The sequence below is a fragment of the Pithys albifrons genome, chromosome 8, assembly GCF_047495875.1.
Source record: "Pithys albifrons albifrons isolate INPA30051 chromosome 8, PitAlb_v1, whole genome shotgun sequence".
NCBI classification, from domain to species: Eukaryota; Metazoa; Chordata; class Aves; order Passeriformes; family Thamnophilidae; genus Pithys; species Pithys albifrons.
Genome location: NC_092465.1, coordinates 24,356,735 through 24,381,111, shown reverse-complemented (window position 1 = coordinate 24,381,111; position 24,377 = coordinate 24,356,735). Strand labels below are relative to the sequence as shown.

Below are 24,377 nucleotides of genomic sequence, written 5' to 3'. Positions count from 1 at the left end.
GGTGAACAGAGGTGGTTCTGCAAACTCCATCTTGAGGGAAGAAACAAAGCAGTTGCAGTCTCTGTGAGACAGTTTTCATATTTGGAATGAGACTGAGTAAATTACATTAATTCACTCTGGAAGAAATGAGCAAAATTATGGTTAAGATAGAGTTTGCAGAAGCCAACTTTTTAAAGAGCCATTGAGTAGCCTAACAATGTGTTCAGCAGGAGATTAAAGACTGACAGCAACCTGTCTCAGGGCAGTTAGGCTGAATGCAAGGCAAGCGTCCTTCTTCTTTCTTCACAGCACCTCTTTCTGAATTTGCAGTTGTATTATTTTAGTGTTGGCATGCCAGAGCTTTAGGGTCTTTGTCCAGGAGCTGGGAGAGATGAAGGGTTATTAACTGCCATCGGAAACAAAATACGCGTCAGTGACAGGTTGGACTCGATGATCCTTGTGGATCTCTTCCAGCTCTGGATATTCCGCGATTCCGTGAGTGCTGAAAAGCTGGTGGCAGCAAAGGGCCCCGGGGGAAGCCGACCCCTGCCTGCGACACTACCAGCGCTGCCCTGTGAGCCGCTGGCCTCGCGTTCAGCACGCACATGGCTGTATCTCCACAGAAGGAACCACGAGTCCTGTACCTTAACAGGGCCGCCAGCGCTAGAAACTCCGCATCGGGCAGACTCCCGCTTAGGCTACGCTGGGTACGGACCGCGGCCCGCCCGCACCGCGGCCTGCGGACCGCAGGGCTCGACGCGGCGGGGCGGGCCCTGGGCCGGGCGGCTCCGCGAGGGGCGGGCGGTGCGGCGGCTCCGCGCCCGCGGGCGGGGGCGGCGCTGGGGCGAGGGCAGCGGAGCGGGGGCGGGGCCGCCAGCACCCGGCGCTGCCGTCTCCTTGCCGACGGAGGAGGGGTCGGAGCCGCTCCCGTCCCCAGGGGCTGCCGCCGGGCGGGCGAGGTGGTGCGAAGCGGCCAAGAGGAACCGCCGCAGCCTGGCCGGAGCGGGCGGGTCCGGGCCCCGCCCCGCGCGCTTCCAGCCCGGGTTCCCGCAGCGCCGCGCCGGGTGAGTACCCGCGTGCGGAGGGGCTCTGCCCTCGCCCCGGCCCCGCGCAGGCCCTGCGGCCTGGCCGCGCTTTGTTCCCGGGCGGCGGCTGCTGCTCCCGGCCCTCCCGGGGGCGGCGGTGGCCGGGCTGTGCGGCGGGGCAGCCCCCCGGCCAGGCCCGGGCTGCGAGCTCTCTCCGCCGCCCCGCTCGCTGCCCCTCGGCGGGTCCCGCCTGTGGCTCCCGTGGCGGGGGCAAGGCGGGGCGGGGCGGCTCAGGGGAAGCCGCGCAACAGGTCTGGGCATTGTTCGTGCCGCCGCTACGGACGTGGCGGGGGGGGCTCCCAGGGGGGCTCCGGAGCGGCCGCCGCCGGCGGAGCTTTTGCCTTTGTGCGGGCGCGGGAGGGCGGCGGCCGCTCCCGCAGGGCCCCGCCGTGGGTGTCACGGCAGGCTCGGGGAGGAACGAGAGGGTTCCCGGCAAGGAGAGCGAGACGGAGGGAGCCGCTTCCCGGCTGGCAGCTCTGCTCGGCTGCTACGGGGATTTTCCCGGTGCGTGGCCGCCGGTCGGGCCGGAGGGTTGGAGGGAGCGAGTCACGACCGTGTCACCGCCGCGGCGTCGGCGCTCCCGGGTTTGTGAAAGCGCTGCCTGGCCGGGAAGCTGATTCACTGCTGAAGCTGAAGCCGTGGTTGCTCAGAGCCGTGGTTACCCTTTCTTTGATTTTGGCAGGTCTATTGTCTATCGGTTTTGCCTTCCCCCCAAAATTACAGTGTCCCTTGGTACTCACTAACAGAGCATTCTAACCACGCAACTGTGCTCTAAAGCACCTTTTTTCTTAAAGAATTTGAACGAGTGTACGGAAGCAAGAGTGGAGACAATTAGTGGAGAGTCGTTCTTTATTTTTTGAGTTTTTGTAAGTTTTTTTATGAGCAAAATTGGTAAGGCTTACGTGGATGTGCATTAATAGATACTTTTGGCTGTTGTTCTCTCATCTTTTTTTCATCCCAGATGAAATGAGGACCAGTGTCCTCTCCATTTTTAGTATTTCAGTTTCTGCATTATCCTAACAATTAGATCTTGACTTCGTTCACACATTAAAATTAACTGTGATGAAGAAATGTTGGTTTTTTTCCTCCCTTTTTCCCCATTCTGTGACATTGCCTGCTAAGATTTCGCATATACTAAATAATGGATACTGTTATTACATGATAGGATTACTGATGGTGGTTAATTTCTGTGCTAATAGGGGTTCTCCTTTTTCTAAATGTGAGCTTTTATAATCCTAATGCTATTGTCTGTACCAAGCAGAAACTTGAGACGGAGAAGAGGGGGAAGGTGAACCACAGAATAGAACCGAAGCTTGGTCAGAGAGGCCTGCTGCTTGCTGGTGAGGTGCTGCTCATGGTTTGCTCAGTCAGGAAAAAAGCAACAAGGCAGAGCACTGAAACAGGCTGCCAACCTGCTGTAGATGATCCAGTCTCGACAGGGAGTTTGGACTAGGTGATATCCAGAGGTCCCTTCCAACCCTAACAGTTCTGTAAATTCTACTTTTCTAGGAGGAATTACAATATGGTTTTTAATGACGAGTTTTAGGATTTTGCGCAATTCTTCGTCATAGATTGCAGCTTGAAGATTCCTGTAAAGTCATCTCAGCCAAGTGTTTTGCCTAATGTAGTATACTAATAGATGATACTGTATTTGCAGTTTCGTTGATCTGTAACATCAGTTTTCCTAGAAGTACAAGTTAAGAGAAGGAAATAGATGTAGTTTTAAATTTCTTGTAAGAAAAAGTGGTGTGATGTCTCCTGGAGTTGTAGGCTATAATTCTAAATTGGCTGTGGATTCACATTTCTCAGTAAAGCTTACATAACAGGGGGGAATATATGTAGTTTTATTATTTTGTCAACAGAATAAAGGAGTCAGGTGAAGTTCAGCTCAGTTTGAGTTGGCTGCTGCTTGATTGGTAGGAAGGGGAACTGGAGAAACTTCTGGAAGAACATTAATACAGTACTACAAAACTGTCAAGAGTACTTAGGAGTAGATCCTAAAGAAGAATGCTTTTATTCCTCAGTTACTGTGGTTGGGTGGGGAAATACAGAACACCTTCAATAGGTAGCTTGTGATAAAGTAAACAGAGCCTACCCTAGAAATGATGTTGCAGGATTTCCACTCAAGCTTTCTCAAGCACTTGCCATTGACATTTTTGTTCCTGATCCATAGGTGTGTCCTCTTGCCTTCCCTCCATTTTTTTTGAGGCTAACTGGAAAATTTCTGCGTTTTTTTGTTTTGTTTTTAATTTAAAGTTTATTGTGAGTTAGATTACAGCAATGACTGCTGTATTAGAGTTACTGTAAAACTGATGTGTGTTTGTCATCTTTGTTTTACCTGTTAAACAGTTTTGACTTCTTGGGGTTTATTGGTGGATTTCCTTTAGTGAGTGGAATTTAATCAGTTACAAGGTTTCATGCAAGTCTTAAAGCATTTGATGGGGTTTAACATTTGATGCTTATATGTTAATTCTGCATTTTCTATTACAAATAGGGACTATTTATTTTTTTTTAATTCCAGTTATAATTTGCCCTTTTTAGTTTTATAGCAGAAACTTCATAGGAATACCCTCTTCCTCTTAACAAAAAAACCCACTAGCACTATTGAATTTTCAGTTTAGCCTAAAACTCTGTGTAGGTTCTCTCTGATTGAAAGCATACTACAGGGATTCTGGTTCTTGTTACTTTCCTGCTGCTTCCGGTGCTGCCTCAGGAGCATTGCTTGCTAATTGTAAACAATGTTGATGTCTACCATATGTTTTGGTAGAAAGTACAGGATTCCTGCTGTCCCACTAAACTCAAATGCCTAGCTTACAAGTGTTTGTGACTATATAATGGAAATGTTGATTCTCCTATCATGTAGCTCTGTAGGAAAACCTTGTTTTCAGCCTCCAAGGAAATAAAGTTTTAGATTATTAAAATCTAAAAAAATGGTCACATACTTTTTCATTTAAATTTTCAGAATCCAGAATCTGGACCTTAAACTTGTAAACCTAATGAACACTGTTACATTCCAGTACCAATGGTAAGTAAGATAAATCCATTCCAAAAATGAGATCTTCACAATTTTAATTTCTTTATGTTTGGTTCTTAGGAAGTTCTGACACAGATTAATAGACTGCATAGAACAATATATTTGCAACTGGTTTTGTAAAACATGGTTTTAACTCATATCCTCTTTAGGTTACTTGCTTTACTTTGTTTTCATTTTATGACTTTAAAAAAATCTTTACAAGGTTATATCACATAACCAAGCTTAAGTTATGTTACATAGTTTGTGCAGCCCACAGTGCAGCTTGTGTTACTGTGTCTCACAAGGAGAGGAGTTGGAGGATGTTTAAGCATAAGCTGGAGATAAGTCAGTTTTAATTTTAAGAAGGTTCGCTGGTTGTGGGTGAGAGGAAGGAAAGAAGTTTTAAAAGTATCAAGGTAATTGTTGCTGCTGTGATGGTGTTGATAAGCTTGTGCTGGAAGATAAATGGGACTTGAGCACCTTGACTGAGCAAATATAAAATTGCACTGGCAAAGCTTTTTACTCTTAAGACTAAATAAGAGTGAGAGATTTTTGAAGTGAGGATAACCTTACAGAAGACTAAACTTGACAAGGAAGCAAGTTAAAATCGATCTGGAGTGTTGTTTTCCTGTTTTCAGGTGAGAAGATGAACTGCTGCATTTTGGACAAGCTGAAGTTTGGAATGCTGAGACATAAAGAACCCAAAAGGAGGGAAATTACGATAGTTAGGAGGAGATGAAGGTATGACTTAGGCCTTCACAGAATCAATGACTTAAGGGAGATAAGTGTAGTAGGCACGTGAGAATTCAGAGCCAAGTTAAACTCCTGTGATGTTGGCAGAGTTGTATTTGAGATGTGCTCTTAGAGAGGTATCATGAAGGATAAATGTTGGGCAGAGCAAGTAAGGCCAAAAAAGACTAACGTGTTGGAAGAATAAGATAAGTATAAATTTGATATTAACTTGATGTTTTGGTCACTAAGTTATATCTGTGGCTGAACTTGAGAAATTTAAATAAATGTCCATTCTTGAGGGAAAGGATGGGGATGGATGCATAATATATAGATGAAAGTTGCCAAGGATTATCTACTTTTTGGTGTTGGTAAAAGTGATGCTTCCTTTCTAATCTGTATACCCTCAATGCAGGTTGTTTGTTTTTTCTCTGTTGGCATTCTGTTTGCTAATTCTTTCATTTGCATTCTAATTTGACCCTAGAAAATAGTGTAACTGAAAAATGTGTGAGTGTTGCATCTATGCAGGATGCTGCAGGTAGCAGTTTAGAAGGCTTGCTTTTATATTCTCTGAAGCATGTGACCATTTATTTGTTTATCTTTTGGTAGTGAAATGCTAAATGTTTTGGTTTGAGCTGTAGGAGAGAGGGGGAGGTGCTGTGGTTCCTGCAGGTGGTTACTGTGGTCATTTAATGTGTGAGTTGCAGTTGAAATGTTCAGAATTTTTAATCTGAATACAAAAATTGAAGATATCTGTCAAAAAGATTTATTTCTCTTACACCCACTAATTCAAGGACAGCTTAGATAATTATTTTTATTTTGTAAAGCAGTGACTTAATGTATTTCTGAAATATTCAGAAACGTAAAAAGTGAATAAGGTATTTATGTACCAAATCTGATATATTTCAGTCTCCTGTACTTTCTTATTTGGTTAACATTAGGAAAATTCTCAAGCTAATTATTTCTTATGAAGGAATTTTTATTATTATCCTCATTGTGTCTACCTTGTATATTGTACCTTGAGGATCAGGGAACACACAACCGAAATACATTGATTTTCTGATGTAGAGGAAATTGTTCGGAATGTTTTAAGGTCCACTCAGTCTTACTGTTGAGCTGGAAATATTTTGGTCATGTATCAAACCTAAAGTTTTAGAGATTTGTAAAGTCTTGTTTGTTTTCTTCTTGGTTTGGGTCAGTTTTCTCCACCTAAAAAGGAGGACTGCTTTTGTCTCTGCTACATTTTTGTCTATACACCCCACCTTATTTTTCCTTTCAAATGGTCTCTTGCCCTTTCATACCTCTGCCACTTGAGTTGGCTTTTGGTTTAGAGGAGCATTTCTTTCTGTGTCTATTCAGTTGAGTGTCACTGTACTGAGCTGAGAGGTGACTCCTGAGGCCCTGAGCCACACACACTTGTAGCCAGTGCTGAGTACGTGTATTGTTGTGAAGTTGTAGATTGTTTTCTTATATAAGTGTTATAAAAGGAACAAGAAGTTCTAATCTTACCCCAGAGGAAAGTGTTTTCATTTGCTTCAGACTGCCAACAGTTGTGCTCATGGAGTACAGCTGTTTGTCTTTTGACTTGGCTGGTTATGGCTTGGATTGTCCAACTCTTTCTTTTCACTGTCTTAGTTCGTTCTGTGAAGTACTGAAGGCAGAAGAGCTCTCTGATCTCTCATCACAGACTGGTTTTGGACAGTTCCTTAAAGAACTGATGATAAGGTACTCATTTTTGAAAGCATTTAAGACTTGTTTGTTAGCTTTGGTGTTTTGTGTTTTTTTGTTTGTTTGTTTTACTTTGCGTTTTTTTTGGGGGGTTTTTTACCTTTTTTTTTTGTGGCAGTGTTTTTACCTTGTTTTGGTTTTTGTAGAGGGAGCTAGGAGTATGTAGTTTGATTTTAACTATTTGTGTAAATAAAAACTATTTCTCTGGGAGAATTTGTGCTATGTTTGATTTCTGTGTTATTTCCACATGAATTCTGACTAAGTAAAATTTTAAGACCTAAACGTAAGATTTTTTTAATAGGTCTTAGGAAAGCATGTTGAAGAGAAAATATCTCAGCTATGCTTTGAACATAGCATTTCAATTGATTTATTGCTATGTAGAAACTGGTGGAAGAAGCAGCCTCTCGAATTGCATCATTTTATGTATTCTGTGGACACCTGATAGTGCTAAATGAGTGAGGGACTCACTCAGGTGACTGCAGCTTCTACTGCTTTGGCTGCCTGTTGCAAGGGAGGGAGGGTATGAGGTAACTTGGTCTTCTCTTGCCTGTGGTGACATTGTACAAGAATAAGGTGTAGCGTTCTGCAGAAAGGTACACATGGTGTCTTTCACTGTAAATGTGACAGAAAAGGGAATGTGGAGATGCATCCAAAACCTGCGACTTGCTTTCTCTGCTGTTCTGGATTAAAGAAGCCCAAAACCTGCTGTCACTTAATATAGTTCATACGTGTGCTTGGCTTGGACTGAGACTGGAAAGGGTAGGAAACTATCAAGCTGCCATTTTGTTTGTCACATGCTGTAGCTTCCTTACGAACGTCTGCATGTGTTTCTTTGGGTTGGAGCAAGTCTGCTCTCCGAACATGGCCTGTAAATCCACAGAGTGCTGTGCTTTGAGAGTGTGCTGATTGCTGCACGGTATCCTGTGGCTGACCTTGTTGTATGGAAAGACTGAGTGGTTGGTATTGTGTTTTACAGCTGTATATGCAGATGTTATTGTGAATCCCTAGTTACATTGTATCTGTGCTTGGTACTCTTCCTTCTTTCCTTCCTTGAAGTCTGAGGAAAAGCTCTGCCATTCTGTGAAATGAATAGTTGACTCAGATCAAAGTTAAAACTCAGGTGCACAATGTCTTTTTCCTCTCAGATGGCATAACCTCTTACTCATCTGTTCTCCACTTGCTGGTTCGCTATTCATTATGTTGCTCATCACTTCTCTTTGTTGCTCATCTTCTTATTTCACTTTTCACAGAATGTCAAGGAGTTGAAAAAGGGTTAGAAATGAATATGAAAAATGGGTTAAATAGAGGAAGTGGTTAACAGACAGCTCTTCCTAGTTATAGTTAGAAGACAAAGTGTATAAGGGAAGAATTGAACCTCAGGTGAAAATGGTGCAGAAGAATTGGGATTTTTCCAAGCTTAAATTTGATGTGGCTGTGACAATGTGCTTTTGGATCATGGCCTGGCACAGTGTTAACCCCAGATTTAACCCAAGTCAGAGCACATTTTCAATCTGTCCATTCAACTGCCATAGCAAGTTACCGAGTTACTCTGTGTGTGTGTAATGGAAATGACATTGTGTGGTTGCATTTTGCTTTAAACAAGCTTACATACTCATGAAATCTACTGAGTCTGTGGTTTTTATTTTCTTAATTCTTCAGAGTGAATTCATAGGTTATGGAAGATTAGGAATATTTTCATTATGCACCACTTCAAAATCAGATACAACAATTAAGTGTGCTTTTTTATGGATAGAGTTTACAGATAGCAAAAAAAAATACAAAAGTGGTTGAAAAATACAATTTGATTTGATCTTCCCTATCTGGAGTTACCTTTTCTCCTGAGGTCTTAAAGGGCTCTAATGTTAAATATTTATTAGTGCTGTTCATAATATGTTAAAGAGTAAAAAACCAAACACTGCATTTGAGTACGTAAGCTGATGTTCGTTCATCTGTCATGTTTTATTGTTATTTTGAAACTGTCCAGCTGAGTAGCTCAGTTCAGTGTGCTTTTTATTTGAAGACAGTATTAAGTAATGAATATTTACAGCCTTCTTCTATTTTTGGGAGGGCAGGTTTGTGTTTCTTAAATTACCTTGGGGCATCAGCCCTGGAGACAACTTTCATTTGTGTTCTCTCTGTGCAGCTTTAGCTGTGGGAGAGATGTCATCCTTTAATGTAGCTTTAAAAGAAGGTGAAGTAATAATCTACATAGATAATTGTGATATTCATCTTTCTCTGACTTTTACACATGGATTTTATTTCTCTGTGGGACAGATGAACTTGTTTTAAGCTGCTCCAGGGAAAGAGTGGGATAAGGCTTTGTGGGGTGAAGTTAGCATCTGAAAAAGCCTGCATGCTGGCTTTAGAGAGTGAAGTTAATTTTGAAGGTCTGCAATTCAGAAGTTGATTTTAAAAGGAAAAATATTTTCATTCTATATGATTTAAAGCTTTTTTTCCTTTTCCTTGGTACTTCAGAATGTCTATTGTTATTTGTGCTATTGTTTGTGCCTGGACTTGCAAGCTGCTACAGTTTTGAATGTAGTTGCCCATCTGCTGCTTGGTTATTTATAGGCAGAATTGTGGAGCTCCTTCTAATCTCTCAAGTCTTCAAAAACATTAATGAATTAAACATCACAACACTCTTGTAAAAAGAGAATTAGATGGAGGGACTGAATGGAGACTAAAAAAGATAAATGACTTGCTGAAAGCCATATGTATATTTCATACCAGAACAGGGAATAGAAACCAGGTTTTTTCCCCCTTACTTTTGGTCCTGTGCTTAGCAGACCAGATACACAATCTTGTGTGATACATGATAAGAGAATGAAGGAAGTACTCATTCTTTGAAACTTGCAACAGATGCTGGTGAGCAGACTAACCCATTTAAAGACCTTGCACCATGTACTGAGAGTATTAAATGTTTCAGGTCTAATGAATATGAATAAACATGTTAATATTACTTCTCATTAAGCCTGAATTTGTTTTGATTGGTTTTGATGAGAGGTTTCCACCGGGTTGCTTAGAAGGAAAACACCTGTTACTTACAGGGCAGCTTTTCTGTGACATGTTACTTCCAGTCATCTGGTCAGTGGCAGTCTGTCAACTTGTCCTTCTGCCCTCTGTCTTTAATAGACTTTCAGAATGGTTTTAAACAGCGTCTTGACATTGGTTCAATTTTTGTTTTTAAATTAGATGACACTAAGGATGGGTAGCAGAGAATGCAGGTGATATTTTTTCATTCATCAGAAATTCTGCACTTTTATGATGAATTACACATAGCTCTTATTGTATGTGAGGTTTGTGGATTTTTGGGTTTGGGTGGGTTTTTTGAAAGGATTTCTGAAATTTTAGACTGTGTGGAGTAAAACAATGTAATTTACAGTCTTTCCAGAATGTAGAAATGGTAAAGGATGCAGCCTACCCAGTTACCATTTGATTTCACATTGGAGTGCAACCTGTTCGTATTTTTACCTCTTCTGTAATTTTTTTTAACTACTTGTTTACTATCTCTTCAACCTCCTTCCTATCCTCTCTTTTATGTATATATATCTCATCTAAATATTTAGGTGAATTTTCTCCACAGGTAGTATTAGTTTCTTCTTGTCAAGTGGATTGGAAGAGTTTTCTATTTCACTTGAACATCTTTCAGATGTTAATTTAGTGTTGCCACCTTTCTGTGGAAATCTTCAGAAGAATCAATGTGTTGTTGGAGGATGACATTACCATATGGATTTAACACTCTGAAAGGCTGTGTCATTCTAAACATGTTCAGTGTGGTTCTTCACTGGAGTACAGGAAATATGTTAAATAAAAGAACTACAAGGTTTACAGTTTGGCATATGGTATTTTAATTGGCAAAGTAGGCTGCAATTCCGAAATTTAGCAAACAAATTTAACCTCTTTAATTTGCTTCATGTCTGTAAAATTCCAGCATATGAAAGTCATGTCTTCTGCTTTGGAAGGGATGAAATGCAGCTTCTGAAGAATTTCTCTTTCCTCAAGTGAAATCTTTTCTCTTCAGTGCTCATGTTTGTTTTTTTGTTTTTTGGGGGTTTTTTTTGTAGCTTTTTTCTATTTAATGAGTGTCTTGGTTTGAGATAAGCAACTGCCAACCCCCCCAAGTACAGAGAGAAAAGCTTCCCTCTTAACACTAAGGAAAGGGAGGAAAAGAGAGGGGAAAGAAAAAAAAAACACTTCAAACCACGTTTATACTAAAACTGCATATATTTTTACAGAAAGGAAGAGACAATTAGAAGAGAGTACAAATATACACTCACACAAGTCTGCAACAACAAAATCCCCACTTCTTAAAGAACACACAAATTCTACTGTCTTAACTACACATTACTTTTTATTGATGAAAAGGCACTGAATCAGTTTCCTTCAGCTAAATAGTGGTACAACATTGAGCAACAAATCATTCTTTCCTAATGCTAACTTGAGAGCTTGATGGACAGTTTCAAGTGCCTGTCATTTTGTCTTCCCCCAAACAAAGGAAAGCTTTACATATTATTTAGAATTCCAAATACACTTAGAACTGCTTTTAAGCGGTGTACCTTTTGTTAGCTCCCAGTGGAAAGTAGATGCCAGCTGTCTTGAAATTGTTTCACTTTCAAATATTAAAAAAGACATTTAGTTTAATTCATTCTGAGATTCTGTAGAGTGTTAAAAATAGAGAGGGTTACTAAACCTGGTTTTTAAAATGAAGGGGTTTTTTTGGTATGTTCTGATAACCTGCTCTGGTGAGAGTTTTCTAGATGAAGCCCATCAAAGCTCTCACAGAAGAGAGGTAAGTGTAAACATCAGGAGTTTTGGGAACAAAGGCTAGGTGTTTGGAGCAGTCAGCAATTGTAATTGCTCTGACTCACCTCCCTCCACTCTGAACAGAATGCTTCCTTTGGTTCCAGGAAATACTGAATAAAAGAACTATTTTGATCCATGGACACTGCCACTACTGTGGCAAAAAGCCAGACAGTTCTGTCACATTAAATAAATAGGTCTTTTCAGAATCACAAAGAAACATCTCCCGAGAGTCAGTAAGTTGATGCAAACTTTTCTTCATATGTGAAAGTACGAAGATAATAAAGTGTGTGTAGGTTTGAACTTTATTCATTGGTTATAATAGAGAGGCATTTGTAATAATTTTTAAATATAACTTGGGGAGGAGAGGGAAAACTCATTCAGGTACATGTTCCACATCGAAAGGAAAAAAAAAGAGCCCTGCCCAAGTTAAATAGCTCACAGTGAGTGGTTTGAGAGACAAAAATGACTGCCTGAGTAATTCTTGAATTTGGTGATTTATGCAACAAATAACCTATGAATTTTTGTGTAAAGTGTAAAGGAAGCTTTAATAGGTGTTTTTTGGAGTAATTGTTTGAAGTACAGGCTGTCATGGGACTCAGTTTCCTGAAAGAACTGAAATTTGTTTGTTTCCTTCCGTAACATGTGAAACGTGAATTTTATATAATTGGCAAAAATAAGAGCTATGGAGATTTTGGGATAAGAGTTGGGAATTGAACATTGTGACACATTACGCACTGGGACAGGAAGAGACAGTAAAAGGTCACTGAAATGTTTTTTTCTGGTTTATAATAATAAAATAATTCTTTTTTTGTTTGTAATGAAGCTCGTTTTTTTAACATGTAAAGGAATAACTAATCTTTTACCTCAGACTCTTGATTTGGATTTCTCTGTTGTTTTGTTGTTTTGTTTTTTTCTCCTAGATCACTTATGATTTTGTTTCCGTTAACTTGCCCTATGCCAGGGGAAAAAAAAGTTCTATTTGTATGCATGGATGCTGCAGTATCCAGATGGAGAATTCCAGGTTGCAGTCTGAAGCCCTGTGCCTGGAACAACAGAAAAGAAAATTGTTCTGTTTTGTGTCTTGACTGGATACTGGTGCATATCTTGGAATTATATTTCCCTGCAGAATTAGGTTTTTTTAATGAATGGATTGATTTGTGGAAGTGCAAACTCAGGGGGTTACAAGCAGATGCCGTTTGCTGCTCTGTGTAGACTGGAAGAGGAGGTTGCAGTTCAAACATTCTGTGGGTTTATCAACGAAACACAGACGCTTAATCACAGTGAATTGCTGTTGACAATGCAATAAAAACAGCATGAGGGTAGGAAGGAGGAAGAAGGAGAAGAAACATTTCCAGGTATAGTTTAGACATAGTTATTCAGGCCGTTGGATGTTTTTCTTCATTTCTGTTATGGCAGGATAATGGCAGTGTCCTGACATAAATGTAGCATAACATATTTGGATAATTATATTCCTGGTAATATGAGACAAACTGTACAAAGTGCAGTCTTTTTTGCACTTATTTTACATCTGAACGAGTAAACATGATCTACCTGTAAATTAATTGTAGTTTAATAGGGTTGGGAAATGGGACTTTCATAGCAATTGACTTTGTGTCCCAGGTTGAGATTCTGCTTTGGTTTTTGTGGCTGGATTGTTTGTTCCCCCCAATCGGGAGAAAGAAATCCTTCATTAAATGTTTGCAGGGATAAATGCATATGATAATGTTTTGTCTTAAGTTTTTACAATACTTTGGTTATAATGTTCTGTGCTTCCTTCAGAAAAGTGCAGAAGTATTGTGTCCAGTGCTCACTCTAGTGAAATACTGCGTTTGATTGCCCATGCTTGACAACTTTAACTTCTTGTGTTTCAGAGCTGTGAAAATTATCTGAAGTAGAATGGAAGCTTCAGTAATATTACCCATTCTGAAGAAAAAATTGGCTTTTCTTTCAGGTACGATTTCAGTTTTCCTAATCTGGTTCCTCCCTGCATAATTTGTATGGGATATTTAAGTTGGTTATTTGTATTTTTCTGGATGTATTTAACAGAAATGTATTGTTGGTTGGTGCTTTGTCATAGTTCAAAAGAATCTCTGAGACTTTTAATCTAGTAGCCAAGCTATTGTTCGTGGCATTTAGGACTTGGTTTTGCTGTAGCCTGTAACTCAGCCCACAAAGTTGTTAAGAAGTCAGTCCATATATAAAAGAGCGATAGTTTAGCAGACATCCAAGAATAATATTTTCTGGGGTTTTAATGTGGTTTTAGAAATACAGAGTGAATATTTTCAGTATTTTCTTTAGAAAAGATTGCCTTTTTTCATACCCATCTTTTCTCAAACATGTGGAAGCAGAATTAGCCATGCATTGCAACAGTTTGATTGCTAATTAGTTAATTCGGGAAAGGTTGTAATTATCCTTGTACTTACTAAAACTTCTTCAGTCTTAGTTTGAAGGTAGCTTTCTCCTCCCGGTGCCAGAAAAAAGGAAGGGAATACTCCAAATCATCAATGACATTCTCATACTGGTTTCACTGCAGTCATAGATAGCTGTGTTTGTTCTTGGTGTTTCATAGCCTGATTTAGTATAGGTAGGAAACTTACAGAACACTTGTCAACTTCAAAAAATAAACATTCTTCTGGTTTAGTTCATTTTAGTTTATTTTTGTTAACTGGTCTGGTTTAACCTGCTGCAGTCACTTGAGAAGCGAGACCTATTCTTTTTGTTAATGAAATGTTTGCTTTGAATTTGCCTGCTGTCCCCAGCAATTGCAAATCAAACAATTCCTGTTTAAAAACAAACAAGCAAACCCCTGAAACTCAACTCACATTAAAGCCTGGGGCAGTGGGGAGTTTATTCTATAGTAACAGCAGATGTGTGGCTCAGTGGCTGTTTAGATTTGTTGGGCAAGTTCTCATTAACTAGAGTGCATTTTCAATTTGCAATTAAAGCTGCCTGATCCATTTTGAAATACAGACATTCTTTGTGGAAAGTAATTTATTGAATGCATTTTAAATGCCAGGGACCTTTTTGAACCTACATATTTCTAAGTAAGTTTGACCTTTATTGCAAGTGGTTGGTATTAATGGGTGCTTTAGTTTAATGAGTGGTAAAGATTCATGCAGTAAGATTTTTTAGTGTTCTTCAGTGTAAGGAAAGGAACTTGACAGAGAAATCAGTTCATTGTATCTCTTTTAAATCAATTTTATTCCATATAGTTTCATAAATAAAAATATACTAATAGAAACATATAAAGTGTACTGCAGTGCTTATATGCTGAAATCTCTTGGCATTTTTGAGTTAAACTGGTACAAATAATGTTGGTCCTGCCTTTTTCTGGAAGCAGAACAGTGGTTGCTAATGGAGCAGATTTACAATTCATGGTCTGTAGGTTTCATGTTGGTAGGTCATTACAAATAGGAGGGAAAAGAGGCAAGCTACTAACTCAGCAAAAAACCTTGAACAACCACTTTCGTGCAAAATGAACTAACTTTTTTTTGTGGTGATCTAAGTTCCTTTCCTTAACTTAAATGTATTTTCAATGTAGCAGTGTTTACAAGTTGGGGGATAAAACCTGTCAGTTGTTACACAGGATGACTTGTAATGAGCTAGTAATTTAGATAATTATTGTGGTATTTTTGTGAAATGATATTTATGAGATGATATTTTTTGGGTTTGAGTTGTGTTTTGTTTGGTGAGCAAACAGCAAGTGCTGTTTAAATATCAGTATTTTTCCTTGCTTTTTCTCTGCTTCTTCACTCCCATTTTTAGGCTTTCTACCATTCAGAAACAGAGTAAGGTGGACAATCTATAAAAAACTGTTGCTTTAAACTGTGACATCCTCTAAATTTCTGCAGAAAGCATCTGTCTGTTTGCCCTTTCTCATACAGCACCACTCTCTAATTTCTCCTATTTAGAAAAGTGTGTTGCTGTTTTCCAGCAACAATTCTCTCCCAAAAAAGAGAAAAGGAGGGGAACACAGCTATTGCAACGGATGACTGAAAGCTGTATGTGTTCAGAAAGATGTGGAAAATTTCTGTGTAATCAGTGGATCTTTAAAACTCTTTGGAGAGTTTACGAAGCTTTGGAAACAAGGAAAAAAACCTGTTGCAATTAAGATTGCAACACATGTTGTGTAAACAGACCGTGTGTTCATTATCTTGCCTGTATCTCATGGATGGGGCAAATTCTTATCGAATTATGTCAATATATGTGTATCCATCTGCAGGCATTACTGTGCTCGTGTGCTTTGACTTATTTCTGCACAGCTGTTACTGTTTTGTAAAGAGTTCTTCTTACTGATTAAATAGAACTTCAGTTCTGCTGTTATTCAAGTAGTTTTATGAAGTAGAAACATAGTTTAATTGCTTTATCAATGCGAATAACACAATTTGAGAATAAAGATCTGCTTTCTCAGGTTATTCCAATTTACTTTGCTTGTTTTTCCACCCAAATAAACCTGTGAGTATGGTTATCTTTGTACAGCTTTTCTAAAAATGGAGAAAATTGTTTAGTAACTGTCTCTTACATTGCCTTAGATGTGTTGTGGTTGGGTTTTTTCCTTAATAAAGTAGCTAATTTATTAAAACTTACTGTTGCTGATAATGTTTGTATAACGTCACCAAAAATGTCTGAAAATGCATATGATGATTAAGGCCACTGGTTGGAAATATTTATCATGAGATGACTGTTACCTCTTGGTAAGTAGGTCTAGAAATGGTCATGTTTAATGAATGCATTACCAATTTAGGGTATGTGCCATGGGCAAGCCTGTGTGGTACAAAATCCTCTTTTGTGTACTCAGTGTTTCCAGGAGCTCCATCTGGAGCTTCTGGGTACAAACTCAGCTTGGAAGCTGTCCAGGTTTCTGGCTGGTAGTGTAGAAGGTCTAGGAGATACTTTTTAACAATGTAATCTAGATATGCTAAAACAATGCTTCAGGAACACTTGGTTTGTGTTGTTTATATTGAAAGTATTAGATGAAAAACTCTGACAGCTGTGGAGGGGGCTGTGCTCTGAAGTGTTGCTGATGTCTTAAATACCAATGTGGTGAATGAATCTTCACAGCTGAGAGGTGAAATGTCAGTTGAGATTTTCACAGCAACTTTAAAGATTGTTTGTGTGATGTATTTTAAGACCACTTAACTAGAGTATTTGTTTTACTTTAAAATCATCACTTCAACTTTCTAATTACCTTTTCCTTCTAACTTAGGAGGGAAGGACAGAAGAAGTGGCCTCATTCTGACAATTCCATTATGCCTTGAACAGACGAGTATGGATGAGCTGAGTGTCACACTAGACTATCTTCTGAGTATACCAAGGTGATTTGAAAGGCATTCACTGGTGGAAGGGATCTTTCTAATGATTTTTTTTCTTCTTATTTGCTCTTCAATATCAAATTATTTTTACATTAATTTTTTGTACAACGTGATACTTTCTGACCAAATTAGAAATATGCATCCCAATGAGCTAAGGGATATGTACTAAGGCTTACCTGTATCCTTTTATTATGTGTATTTGGTGCTTTTTTTTTATCTCACGTATTTCCTTCCCCCTTTCTTGGGATAGCTTTTGTAATTTCTTTTTAATGACACTGCACTTAAATTACAAAATAAATTAATGAGCCTTTTCAATCATATTCTTAAGCTTGCAAAAGTAGCATTGCCCAAAGTAAAAAAGCTTCCTCCTCATTCTTTATATGCCTAATCTTTATAGCTTGTGGTGCTTCAGTGTGCCCTAAGTCTAAAAATACAGGAAGCCTTACTAAAGTTAGTGAGCAACTCAAATGTCTAAAGTTAAGATACTGTTTAAACGTGCTGAATGACGACTGGAGTACCCTGTCATCCAGGCCTTGCCGTAAAGTCATTGTTAAGTTCTGTGCATGTGACTCTGTAAACTTACAGTGACAGTGTCTGGTCCTGGCTTAGTTACCTGCATTTCTTTTTTTCTTAAGATCCAGAGAGTGATCTTTATCATAGATTTCTTCTGTTCTCTTGTGCCACTGATTTTAAAAAAGGCTTGCTTTTGTATCTTTTCTTGAAATTGAGCAACAGTGGCATAACTAAAGACTGTTCAGTACAGTTTGCTTGTCGTAATCTATAAATGTTTGAAAATAATTGAAAGATCTAATTTTTTTGTTGTTGTTACGTAAGACTTCAAAAATGTGATTTGTGAGAGAGAAGCAAAGAATAAATTCAGATTACTTAAAAATAAAATGTCAGTAGATGTATGAAAATATGCACAACATTTTAGTTCTGAAGTTTTAGAGTTTTTGAAACAGCTTGTTGTCTTTTGTAAAGTGATGATAATACCCAAGTGGTCATCCAGACAAGTCATCTCATTGACTTAAGGACTTGTCCATATTCATGGAACAGATGTAGACATTCTTGTTCTAGAAAGCATTAACTATTCTGCAGTCTCATCCTCATGTATGTCTTTACATGTATCAGTGTAACAATAACTGAAAACTGAGCCAAAGTACTCTTTGTACTGAGTAGAAACTGGGAAATCTGTTCGAAAGCAATGTCGGTAATGCCATATTTAATGTGTTTGTCAATTGTGGAAAAAATGACCTCTCTTTTTATGGTGGCAGCATGGAAAAATCATTGCTGTTTTGGTTTGCATGTTGTTTTTCAATGGGAAATGCAAACGTTTTGGCCCAAGTGTGTGCCTTTTTTGTTCTGAAAAGAACAATGTTTGAAAAAAGGAGGGGTTAATGCGGGATGTTGTCCCAAACCCAGGTAGCTGTCCCGGAAACATTAATGTTACATTTTCCCCCCAAGTTTTATGTATGAGGTAACCTTTTAATTCAGTTGTTTTCAGCAGGTGTTTTTTGTTTGTGTTTTTTTTTGTTTTTTTAGTTGTTGTATACACAGACTCAACTCTTACTAGAAGGAAAAGAGATGATGTCAGTCTGAAATGGTCCTTCTTGTAGATCTGCACACAAAACCTCTGTCCTGTAGAGACTTTTTGTGCACTCCCAATTTTTAGTTTATTTGTTCAGGAAAGAAATTTAAGCATGTTTAGATGGTTTCCTGTTTGGACATGCAGCATCAGGTGATACGTAGCTGTATCCTCAAACCTGTGTCAATTCAGAAGTAACCTTGTGAAAACTGATATCCTTTTGTCTTCCATACAACACTGTAGATTGATCCTTTCTGAGGATTTTGTGACTTTTCTGGTTATGAAACCTTTTCAGAGTTGCTGAAGTTTAAAGAACTACTTGTATTATGCAATACTGTTCCGTAATACTGAAAAATTGTATTTTGGAATATCTATGATTATGTTGGAGCATTAAAATTCAAAGTTATTTTATAAATGAGGAAACTTAAGTTTTGTAAGACAGCATTTTTATAAGGAAAAAACTATGCAGTTGTAGTTTATGAGAGGCTTGAAATCCAAAGTCTTTGTGATACGACGTTTGTTCACTAATTATTTTCTCTAACTTTTTTCTTTTAGTGAAAAGTGTAAAGCTAGAGGTTTCACTGTGATAGTGGATGGCAGGAAATCCCAGTGGAATGTGGTAAAGACAGTTGTGTTAATGCTACAGGTAAATAAATTTTTATACATTTATAGTTGACTAAGTTTTATAGGTATGAACCCAACAGCTGTGCTATTGTAGCGGCGGTCATTTCTTTATTGAGATACTGATAATTTGTGGTCTTCTAAAATAAAAAACATGTGGTTCTGTGACAGAGTTCTGTGCAGAAGGAAACTGTGAAAAGTGGATGGTACAGCTCACTCAACTGAGAGGCAAATTCTTTATATGCTGAGAACACATAGTTGTAGACCTTTTTCTAAAAGAATTTTAGTTAAAAAAATACAGAAATATGCTCCTGGCATCACCAGCTACGAGCAGTAGGACTGTCTGCAGGGCAGCAGTTGACACTGATAATGCAGCTGAGCAGGTTCTGATGCAGTGTGCTGTACTACCTCATTTTCCTTGGAGTAGGATATAGTTGATTTTGTTGTGTATAATAGTTCCAATCACAAACTATATTCTGAATGCTATAAAAAATAGAAGAAAAAAGTGAGAATTTCCGATTAAACAAATTCTTTAAAAAGTATTATTTTAGCTCTTCAAAACTGTGGGTTTACAATAGAGTTTTATTTCTGCTGAACAATATAGGTTATTTTCTGGTCTCAGTGGGCAAAGAAAATGCAAGATACAGCACTGCTAATGCATTAGAGGACTCGGACTGCTGCCTTTCCTACTGCACAGGTTGTTTCTCTTTATCAGAGCAGTTTTCCTGTCAGACCTAGGTGAAGTCTCAGAAAGTGTGTCAAATAGGAGTAATTTCATTGTTCTGTCCTCCTGGGTCATTGCTGCCTCTGAAACAGACTTCTTTTGAAGTCTGTTTCGAGGTGTTTTTCACCCATTCCTGACTAAGATGGCTTTCCTCTTAACAGAGTTTACAGTATTTAAATCCACTGTATTTGGATTGTGACCTTGATTGATGTTTTGCTTCAGCCAATGTGTGATTGGGATGTTTGGTGGGAGCTGCAACCAGTGGGGAAGGGGGCTGTTTGCCCATGCTCTCATTTCACTGGCATGCCTGTGTGGAGCCTGCAGAAACAAATGTTCCACATCTGTATCTTTAGTTTGAGAAGGAAGAAATAAAGGTGATTTTCCTGTGTAAACAGATCACTTGTGCAGATCACATGAGATTTCTCTCTGCTTCAGCATACATAGTTCTCAAAAACACATCGGTGTTCAAAATATTTTCTACTTGTAAATAATTTTGGCATACGCATTAAAATGATGCAAGAATGAATTTATTGGGTTTTTTTGGCACTGATTTCTGTGTTGAATGTATTTAACTATTTTGAATTATATTTTTACAAATAAGGTATTTAAAGAGAAATCCCATGGATTGTGTCACCTTTATGTCGCTACTCTGATTATTTAACTCTTACTTATTGCTTTAACTGATGACTTTGGAGTAATTGAGAGTCTTTATTCCTTAATAATACATTCATTGTGACAGTATAAAATCAGCTTGGTAGATGAAATTACTGGTTTAGACTGAGAAATGTTTTACTGGTAATATTGTAATTAATTAATATGTAAAAATTCATATTCAGTCCTTTCACTCTAGTCTAAGCAATATGTACAAAGTATATAACTTTTTTCTAACTTTATGATTACTGTTGCCTTCTACGTGGCAAATAACATTTGTGGAATGCTTTGGGTTTAATAATTCTTTTTTTTTAGTTAAATGTCATAAAAATTTTTAAGTCTAGCTGATAATTCCGATTTTTCTATACTAACATAGCATGGACTAATGCTTAGTCCTCAGGACTGGGAATAAAGAGGTCATATTTTCTTTTCAGTTCTGACACAATTTTACTGTGAAATCCAGAGCATTCTGCTACGAAGCAGGATGGAGCCAACATGTGATGTTGATGCAGCAGACTTACTTTAATTTTTGTCTTCAGCTTTTAAGTTCTTAAATAGATGATGAAATGTAAGTGGAATTCAATTCTGTGGTAAATGAAGGTTTAATCTTGAATGTTTTATTTATTTTTTCATTTGCTTTACAGAATGTTGTTCCAGCTGAAGTGTCACTTGTTTGTGTAGTAAAGCCAGATGAATTTTGGGATAAGAAGGTTACACATTTTTGTTTTTGGAAAGAGAAAGACAGACTTGGCTTCGAGGTTTGTAGAGCTTTTGTCTATTTCAGTCAAAAATACTTTTTCTGGAATACTGTATAATTGTGTGACAATTATTGTGTCTTAAAAAGAGTTCTATTCCAGATGCTTTGTGTATTTCCTTAACAAACCATGATGGCTTTTCAACTTTTTCCATCTTTAATAAGAGTATTAAATGAAGTAGGTCTCAAATTAGAAATGTGTGGTCAGCAAGGGAATAAAGCTGTTTGATGCATATTGTGGATGTTTTGAGCAAGACACTGTTGTTCAGGGTTTAATATGAAATGTTCAGGGCTTTAATAGAATGTAGAGATACTGGTTGTATTGTAAGATGTCACTATATCAGTGGTAACCATTCTGACAAACATCTCGTTGCAACTGCATTCATCTTCTCTCATTTTTTGAGTTCTTTCACATTGCTGACAAAGGTTATAGGTTCCTTCAGTTTGACCAATATAAGCTTATACTGTTGTGGTTGTGAGGCAGAGTGTGTATGAGAGACTACACCCTCATGTTAACAGTTCCATTGTTACATCTATTTTGGAGGTTAATGGGGACCTCAATTTTCCCTGTTTTTTAGAAAATTATCTGTACCAGCCTTACTTGAACTACAAAAGGCTTGCTCTGCTCACCAAATACTACATTACCCACTTTTTTTGTATAACAAAGCTCTTAGTATCTTTTTTTGGTGAAAGATTGAGTAGAAGAGCATTTTGCAGTCTTGGCCAATGTTGCGTAATTCATTCTTGAAAGCTCCTGCAGCACACTTAGTTTGGGGAGCCTGGGAATTGGAAGGTGGCAGCTGAAAAGTTTTGCAACTGCTAAATAATATAAACAGAAATTCTCTGTTGTCCAGATATAATGGTGTTAATTCATATAGATTTTGTCTTTGTTAAGTCTTGTGTCAGACTTTACCTAGAACAGGTGGCTTCATTTTTGGAAACAATTCCTTCAAGTGGAAGTGCTCTGAAGGTGTGGGGGGGGAAAGGGGTTAGATACCTATTTTCAATCAGATGTCCAAACATACATTTATTTATTTATCTACATTGATTCTTTTTACTACATTTCTTCATTTCTTATAATCTGCCTAAAAGTCTTATAAGTAAGGAAATCATACACATTTGCCTTCAGGTTGGTTTTTTTATAGATGAAGGCCATTTTTTTTGAGTACCTTTTTAGAGACAGATTTGAAAGCTAGCCTGAGTTCAGCACAGCAGTCCAAAGAATCTCTGTACAGCTACTTAAGTGTTTGGAAGTCTGCAACCAGCAAGATACTCTGTAAGAAAGGTAGTGAAGTGCCTGAAATTTTGCTACTGGCAGTGGGTCCATCTGTGATAATCTCGTGACTTGCATTACAGTTAAACTCTTTTGGGTTTCACACATGTCTGTCTGTCCCTTCCCCCAAATCCCTTAAGATGACTGGCAAAGAGTTATGACTGTGGATTGTTTCCATTTGAAGTTCGGCATGTAGCAGCAGCCCAGTCAGAGCTGCTTTAAACAAAAATACGAGTTTGGTGATGCCCACATTTTATAAACTATCTTGTTGTTTGGAGCCACATCCAAAATGAGAATTTAAAAAGCATCTGCACTCAAAAAGATGATTTAAGAGCTGCTCTTTAGATAGTGATTTAAGTTTGCAATGTTCAGTTTCACACAGATGCTTTCAGGACATAAGGTAAATGCCAGAGTCCAGAGAGCAGCAATAAAAAGGCCAAACCTTCTTTAGAAGCTCCCACTGTCTGATGTATGCTCTGTTTTCCCAACTGAACACCTGTAAATACAGTGCTTGGACAAGTTCAGGAAGTCTTTGAAGTTGTGGTATAAAAGAATTTTATACAGCAGTTGTTGGTGTATACATCATTGTATTGCTAGTTTGGAAGTCAGTCCTAGAAGGTTCTTCTTGGCTTTTTCTTAAACATAACTCATCTAGAATCCCTTTGCAGACAAATAAGAAGAAAGCCTACAGAAAATAAATTAATAAAGCAGAGATAATTTTACATGGCTACAATAATGAATAGATTTTTTGTTTGACTTTAAGGTTTGGTTAACAGTCATTAAATAATAATTCTTTAATTTAGTAAGCTTAGTAGTTTTTTTAAGCATATTCTGTGCCAGTGATCATGCTGCCATTGTTGGCATAGACCACTGGAGTTATGTAACTAAACCTTTTGATTTCTGTTTCTCAATTTTCTTCATTAGTGAACTGTAAACATTTCTCTCTGACCTGAAATGTTAAGATTCTCTTAGATTAATAGTTCTAAAGTTTTAGGAAGAAGAATATAATTGAAGTATGAGATGCACTTTTGTGCAAGCATGTATCAAAGTATGTCACTTATAAGAAAAGTAGTCAGGAGGCAGGAAGAAACTTCAGATTTGTTCCCTGATGCCTCCTTGTATCTTGGTTGGATGCATGGTCATATATATATTTATGTATGTATGTATATGTATAAGTATGTATGTATAGTGTAACATGTAGTTGCTGAATTCTTGTTTTGGTTGATAGGTGTTTGCTCTTGAGTTTCCTTTCTGAAACAGAGTGACACTGCTTGCTTGTGTGAGGGGCTGTTATCAGCTTTTCTTCTAGTGAGGCTGGACCATGAAAGCTGTTGATATAGAGCTCCTCTAGATCTTTCCGAAGAGACTGTGTGATACCATCCTAGCTCATGGCTTTTCCTTAGGTCTTGCAATTTGGTGGGTTATGTTGATTGGCTTTTCTGTGCAGTAACTCATATTCTGAAATAGTATTCTTCATTAAAGGACAGGAAAACCTGAGAAGAGTAGGAAAAATCTTGTGCTTTCCCAGATATTGAAGAATCACCCTGGATATTGGGCAAACCTTTGTTCTTCACTGGTCCTTCCCTCCCTTGGTTATCTGTTACTTGCGTGCAATCAAGAAAACTGTTTCAATAAAAATGACCCACCTTCTCTGGGCTCCAAGTAGTATTTGTGTTAGAAACAGTAGGATCTCTTTCCTCTGTTCTGGATATGAGTGCAGAGCACTGATAAGGCAATGGAAGGCTCTAACTCATGAACAAATCTACAGCTGCATAAATTTGTGTTACTGGCAGTAAAAACAACGCAACACCCAATTTGTGTTTTGGATCACGGATTAGATTTGCATAACTATTAGGAAAATCCAGGGTTGCTTTTGTACCAGTTAAATAATTATGATCTAAAAATTTAAATGAAAGTATGAAATCTTTTTTCACTTGTATATAATCTCATTTTATTTGGAGTAAATGCTGTGTAACTGTGCTTTCTAATTTCTAATAGGGCATCACATCTACCTCCTGTTTCCCGCTACCTCATCTGTTCCAAGTTTCTTGCGTAATATTGCCATGTGCAGCCATTTATCACAGTACCTTCCTTTCTGTTCAAAGGCAGAGATCCTCTGC

General features: G+C 38.3%; 1 protein-coding gene across 7 annotated transcripts in view; it reads left to right on the top strand.

Annotated features, from left to right (window-relative positions):
* Positions 1-820: 820 nt before the first annotated feature.
* Positions 821-24,377, top strand: part of SESTD1 (SEC14 and spectrin domain containing 1) — a 52,767-nt gene continuing 29,210 nt past the window's right edge. Inside the window, exons 1-8 of one of the 7 annotated variants that reach the window (XM_071562090.1) lie at positions 821-1,043; positions 4,027-4,089; positions 4,716-4,818; positions 6,442-6,531; positions 13,209-13,288; positions 16,544-16,652; positions 18,790-18,880; positions 20,875-20,988. In XM_071562090.1, the coding sequence (XP_071418191.1) occupies positions 13,234-13,288; positions 16,544-16,652; positions 18,790-18,880; positions 20,875-20,988 (369 nt within the window). In that variant the 5' untranslated portion in view covers positions 821-1,043; positions 4,027-4,089; positions 4,716-4,818; positions 6,442-6,531; positions 13,209-13,233. Of the gene's footprint in view, positions 1,044-1,395; positions 1,569-2,325; positions 2,405-4,026; positions 4,090-4,715; positions 4,819-6,441; positions 6,532-13,208; positions 13,289-16,543; positions 16,653-18,789; positions 18,881-20,874; positions 20,989-24,377 lie in introns of those variants that run through there. The other 6 variants (XM_071562084.1, XM_071562086.1, XM_071562085.1 and 3 more) reach the window with 6 other exon arrangements.